The sequence below is a fragment of the Symphalangus syndactylus genome, chromosome 23 (assembly GCF_028878055.3).
Source record: "Symphalangus syndactylus isolate Jambi chromosome 23, NHGRI_mSymSyn1-v2.1_pri, whole genome shotgun sequence".
Lineage (NCBI taxonomy): Eukaryota > Metazoa > Chordata > Mammalia > Primates > Hylobatidae > Symphalangus > Symphalangus syndactylus.
The window spans coordinates 46,444,263-46,450,944 of record NC_072445.2 but is presented as its reverse complement, the minus strand read 5'-3'; the positions used below and the strand labels follow the sequence as shown (position 1 = coordinate 46,450,944).

The window sequence follows — 6,682 nt, the reverse complement described above, 5'->3', positions numbered from 1 at the left end:
AAGGCTCCTAAACAAATGTGAGCACAATTATTAACACCTTATTCTTCATGAACACAGACTGTTAAGCAGCACTAACCAATTTTATATTAAAAAGCTATTTATTTTGGTGAGTTATTCCAAGAGTTGTATACAGCTTTATGTTTTGGAATTGCAATATGAAAGTTGCACTTTGGATTTGACTCTCATGACTTTACTAATATCCACAGAGGTGAGCTAATGGATGGTACATGGAGTAGGGACTGCAGAGACCCCAGTTTTGTCCCCACTCCATCTTCAAATAACTTTGGTCTCTTAGGTCTGTGATACAAAGGCATAAAACAATTCCTATCTTGAAGCCTTGAGAAGAGCTGTTACATATACGCAGATAGTAGCAAGACAGAAAATGCAAAGATGTAAATGTCTTCTGATATCTTGAAATAAAGATAAATTTGAGTTAAACTTGTATAAACAGATTTCTGTTAATGAGAAATTACAACCCTACAAGGTTAAGGTCTTTACATTTTAGTTATTAAGCAGAATCAATGCTTAAAGCTATAGTTTATACTTAGTGGAATGAAAATTTAATCCACATATCAGGATACTATATTAGACTGTCATGCATTAATTTTTTCCTGTATGCCAGGTTTTTTACATATTTGCCATATCAGTTGACCTTTTACAATAGGAGTATAATTTACATTGTTTTTGACAGTGGGGTTAGTATGGTTAAATGTCCTATAAACTTGAAGCTTCCATTTTTGTGGGTCTTAACCTCCACCTGTTGCTTGCTATTGGGTGTATTCAGGCATTGAGAAAAATATAAATCGTGAGGTAAATAATGGTCATGTTTAAACACAGGCCTTAACATTTAGTGAAGCATAAAATCACTGACACTTTACATAAATGCATCCGTCTAATGAAAAGACCCAGTACTGAGAAAAACATCCCTTTACTGAAGTGTCAGATGTCAGAGTCTGCTCTACCAAACTGCTCAACTCATAAGTGAATACAACTAAGTAATTTCTGGTCCCCTAAAAATAACCACCCTTTTAATTAAAAGTAATTCTTCAGATAGGTTGGGCTACCAATAATTGTACCTAAACGAAACCGAATGGCGCTTCCTTGTGCTTTTGCTGTGCCATAGGTTACTATGCAGCTAGCAGATGTACCTCTTCCAGAAAAATGAGGTCATCCGGGGAGTGACCCAGAGATGCTCTCTAGGGATGTGCCTGTTGATGTTCTTGTTAACTTTCTACTCTTCAGCTGGATTCCTCTTCCTGTCCCCTTTTCACCAATCTCTACTCTGCCTTGAGAGAAGCTGAGAAGAGAAGGGCTCTTCTCATTTATTTTCTCCTGCTTTTAGTATCATCTCACCCGTGGCAGAAGAAAGAGGTTCTTCCCAATTTAACACAAAATAAACTAGTTACTGTTTACAGATAATGCCCGCTAATGTTTACTGAAACTGAAACCCTATGATACATTCCTTTCCCTTAAATGTGCCACACAGCAGGACTGACAAATGAAATCCATCCTACGAAAAACAGCCCAGGAACAAGCGAGGCTAAGGCCTGCTTTCCTCTCCGGCCCTTACAGTAGCCTGTGGCTGAGGCCGCATCTTTTCCTTCTAGTTCTTTTGGCACGAGTTGTAACCTAATGCGACAAAGGTCTCTCATGAGATGGCTTAAAACTAGCAGTGTAGCTAGGCTCTTTAGGTGTTAGAACAGCCAACTCTACAAAAGCACTGGAAGGCACAGAAGGGTGATAGCCTTACTTTTTATATTTGTGCTTCACTATATAAACATTGAAAAGGTATTAATCCTCATTAAGAAAGGATTATCGGCCAGGTCCTGTGGCTCACGCATCTAATCCCAGCACTTTGGGAGGTCAAGGTGGACGGATCACCTGAATTCAGGAGTTCGAGACCAGCCTGGCCAACGTGGTGAAACCCCGTCTCTACTAAAAATAAAAAAATTAGCCAGGCCTAGTATTGTGCACCTGTAGTCCCAGCTGCTTGGGAGGCTGAGACAGGAAAATCACTTGAACCTGGGAGGCGGAGGCTGCAGTGAGCTGATATCGTATCACTACAGTCCAGCCTGGGCAACAGAGCAAGACTCCGTCTCAAAAAAAAAAAAAAAAAAGACTATCAATCCTTAGCAAACTAACACATGACACAGGAACAGAAAACCAAATACAGCATGTTCTCACTTACAAGTGGGTGCTAAGTTATAAGAACTTATGAACACAAAGAAAACAACAGACACTGGGGTCTACTTGAGGGGGGAAGGTGGGGGGAGTGGGAGGAGCAGAAAAGATAAACCTTCACATGTACCCCTGAACCTAACATAAAAGTTAAAAAGGACTAAGTCACAAGTGATTTGGAATGTGAGGTTATCCCTCACCCCCATGCTTTTCTCTGTACTATTTTCCCTCCCTCAGTTTTTTTTTTTTTCTGTATACTATGCTTTCTATTATACTTTGATTGGCATGGGCCACCAATCTGTTACTTTTAAGTTCAATTTTTTTAAGTTCAGGGGTACACGCGCAGGAAGTGCAGGTTTGTTACATACATAAAGGTGTGTCATGGGGGTTTGTTACACAGATTATTTCATCACCCTAAGTATCCATTAGTTATTTTTCCTGATCTCTCCCTCCTCCCACCTTCTGCCCTCATAGGCCCCACTGTGTTGCTTCCCTCTATGTGTCCACGTGTTCTCATTTAGCTCCCACTAACAAGGGAGAACATGCAGTATTTGGTTTTCTGTTCCTGCATTAGTTTATGAAGGATAATGGCCTCCAGCTCCATCCATGTCCCTGCAAAGGGCATGATCTTGTTCTTTCTTTATGGCTGCACAATTCTTTTTTTTAAAAAGGATGTTTTTAGGAGGAATTGTGTACAGAGACTGTTCTAACAGATAACCACAGAGGGATCTTTCCAGCCACTGGAAAGACATTCAAGAGGAAGAGGAATTAGGTTGTACAGCAGGTCTGACTACAGGCAGTAAGTTAGGAAAGAAGAAAGGTTTAGATGCAAAGGGAGCGAGGAAGTAAACTGGAGAAGGAGACATGAAGTAGCAGAGTGTCTGCTATTTCACATATTCCTGGTGCAGTCATATATTTACTGTATCAGATTTCCAGAGGGTGTGGCTGTTAGTGTGTGTCTCTACTCCCAGGAGCCCCATGTCTATTAGGATCTACCACAGCTCCACTGGATGTGCCACTTTGTCCATCAAAATGCTCACCATGGATGTGATTCCGCATGAGAGAGGTGGGCAGAGTGGGGAAATGCAGTGAAATCTTCAATCTGAGCCAAGGCTATAGACGTGAAGTGCCCCGGAGAGTCGGGCTCCCAAAGAACTTCTTCCAGCAGCAATGACGACCTGGTTCTGTAAGGGACACAAGACAGACAGAATTCATGGCTCATTCATAACATCTGTTGAGTTCCTACTGTAGTCCAGGCATTGTGCTATGCTCTAGAAATATAAAGATGAATAAGACACTGGCCAGATCCCCTGGCTTGAACTCAAATGCCACTTTCCCTTTGTTTACAGACCGCTTTCTCGCATCTGTAGGTTCTGAAAACCGCAGCTAAGGACGCTCACCCCAATCCCTATTCTGGCACATAAATCATAAAGGAAAAGTATGGCAGTGCGTGCTTAGTTCTGGTACAATGTGGAAAACGTATTTTGAATAATAAGGACTTCCCCCAGAAGCTGGCTTTGTCAATGTGTTTAGTGCACCTCCCACCCACCCTGCTGCTTAAAACATTTTAGGACCCATCTTTCAGAATTGCCTTCAAAACCTGCTACAAGTTTTTAAAACATTTTCTTTTTTGAAACAGGGTCTTGCCCTGTCACCCAGGCTGGAGTGCAGTGACGCGATCTCGGCTCACTGCAACTTCTGCTTCCTAGGTTCAAGCGATTCTCATGCCTCAGCCTTCCGAGTAGCGGGGATTACAGGCATGTGCCACCATGTCTGGCTAATTTTTGTATTTTTAGTAGAGACCAGGTCTTGCCATGTTGGCCAGGCTGGTCTCAAACTCCCGACCTCAAGTGATCCACTGCCTCGGCTTCCCAAAGTGCTGAAATTACAGACGTGAGCCACCATGCCTGGTCTTTAAACATTTTCAGTGGTGGCAAATCTTCATACTCCGAGGTTGGATTTGATTTGTGGAAACTGACAAAAGTTATTCTGAACCAAAGCTGGCACATGAGGTACGGGTGATCAAACTGGCTGACAGTATTTTGGTCAGAGCAGGGTATGATTTTGAAAACTACTGATGAAATCTAGAAATAACAATAGTTAAAATTTGTTCAGGTTTTATCACGGGTCAGACACTATGCTTAGCCCTGTGCTTATCTTATCCCTTAATACCCAGTGTCAATTAATAGGGAAAATCTACACTTAAGAAAACAGAATCAAATGGTAATTTATTCTCTCTCTCTTTCGCAATTTATGGAATTACTCATTTAATAAATTTGCCTGGCCTCTGGCTTCTCTCTGTTTTGTCAGAGTCTAGTCATCTTTCCAGATGCAGCTCCGGGCCCATGATCTCGGCAGGCCCTTCCCTGACTCCACCAGCAGAGACTTCCCCTGCAGTTGCTGTCTGACCTCGTTTGGCTCTTGGTCATCATATACCAACCTGGATGGTCTTGTGGGCCTGCTGTATTTTCCCACCTAGACTACAAGCACCTGGGGCTGGGACCATGTCTCAGGTTTGTCTATCTCACAGGTGCTTGACACAACACTGCTCACTACACACTCAGTTACTGCTCTGCTGAGGCTCCTGAGCTGATGGAAGGCAACCCCATGAGAAGTTTCAGAAATATACAGACAGTGAGAGCACTACTTAAGTAGATGCTGGATCCTAATTCTAGTTTGTTATGACTAATTTTATTACTGAATGCTCTTATGCCACAGAAAGGAAGGAATCTTCAGAACATAACTTGTACCCAAATCTCAGAAAAAGGCCACACTGATCATCCTCTGATTGTCTGATTGTCTGATTGTCCATTTTTGAAACATAACATCTGATTTATCTTTACACCCAGAGCGTTCAATGCCCCCAAGCTCAGGTATGTGCTGGAAAAGTGAAGTAATTTTAAGACTAACAGGTGAACAATAATTAGGAAGGTACATTTGCAGTGTTTTACAAAAGGAATAAAATATAAGTTACTTTTAGATAATCTACATATACCACTACTCTCAATTGATGGAAGTTATAGTTGATATATGTATAGTTTTATATAATACATGAGTTCTTCTAATGCCTAATTTTTGAAACGAATAAAATTTTAGATATAAGCCAAGCTTGTGATATAAAGGATCCCTGTGATCAGACCTTCCGAGAATCTTCCTATAAAGTTAATAACCATATTTTTGTTGTGTGGTTAATCCTACATTTTTAGACCTGCCTGTAAATGAGTCACTTAAATTATTGGCCACTAAAGGGCAGTTTCACCGCAATTTTTCCTAATCCTCTTCCTCCTCCCACCTTCCGCCCTGGTCCACAGGAACCTGGTCCACAGCACTTAACAAGTCTTACAGACCTGGATATATATATATATAAAAATATATATAAATATATATAAAATATATAAATATATATATAAAAATATATAAAATATATATATATATATATAAAAATCTATGAAGGCTTCTGCAGCCCTTCAACCCACTGTTAAGACTTATTCTTGACTACTCATTAGCATTTAATCCTATACTAATTTGCATTGTATTTGACTTTCCATGGAAAATAGGAACTTTCCATGTTCTTATTTTCAAGAACAGGGACTTTGCCTTCTCTTTGTTTTTATTTCTTAAAGCCTATACAGTATCATAACCTAAAACAAATGGATGAATGCAATCAGTGGTTTACGGGTATATTTTAAGGTTAAACTTTTTTTTTTTTTTTTTTTTTTTTTTTGAGACAGAATCTTGCTCCATTGCCCAGGCTGGAGTGCAGTGGCACCATCTAGGCTCACTGCAACCTCTGCCTCCCAGGTTCAAGTGATTCTCCTGCCTCAGTCTCCCGAATAGCTGAGACTATAGGCATGCGCCACCACGCCCGGCTATTTTTTGTATTTTTAGTAGAGCCGGGGTTTCACCACATTGGCCAGGCTGGTCTCGAACTCCCGACCTCAAACGATCCACCCACTCAGCTTCCCAAAGTGCTGGGATTACAGGTGTGAGCCATCACGCCCAGCCAAGGTTAAACTTTTTAATCTGCCATATCGAAATTTAAAATGTGTACACTTTTAGATCTAGCAATCCTACTTTTAAGATTCTCACCTGTGGGGATATTTGCTCAATTACAAAAAGCTACAGATAGGTACAAGAATGCTCACTATGGCATTGTCTGTAATAGCCAAAAAAATGGGGGGCCAAGATGGGTGGATCTCTTGAGCCCAGGAGTTCTAGATCAGCCTGGGCAACATGGTGAACCTCTTGTCTCCTAAAAATACAAAAAACTAGTGTGGAATGGTGTCACACACCTGTGGTCTCAGCTACTCAGGAGGCTGAGGTTGGAAGATCACTTGAGTCCGGGAGACAAAGGTTGCAGTGAGCCGAGACCATGCCATTGCACTCCAGCCTAGGTGACAAGAGCCAGACTCTGTCTTAAAAAATATATATATACATATGTGTGTGTGTGTGTGTGTGTGTGTGTGTGTGTGTGTGTGCGCGCGCATGCGTGTGTGTGTGTCTC

General features: G+C 41.3%; 1 protein-coding gene across 4 annotated transcripts in view; it reads right to left on the bottom strand.

Moving 5' to 3' along the window:
* Nucleotides 1-79: 79 nt before the first annotated feature.
* Nucleotides 80-6,682, bottom strand: part of GPLD1 (glycosylphosphatidylinositol specific phospholipase D1) — a 77,994-nt gene continuing 71,391 nt past the window's right edge. For all 4 annotated transcript variants that reach the window (XM_063632711.1, XM_055262763.2, XM_063632710.1 and 1 more), the window contains one exon: nt 80-3,362. In XM_063632711.1, the coding sequence (XP_063488781.1) occupies nt 3,276-3,362 (87 nt within the window). In that variant the 3' untranslated portion in view covers nt 80-3,275. The remainder of the gene's footprint in view (nt 3,363-6,682) is intronic.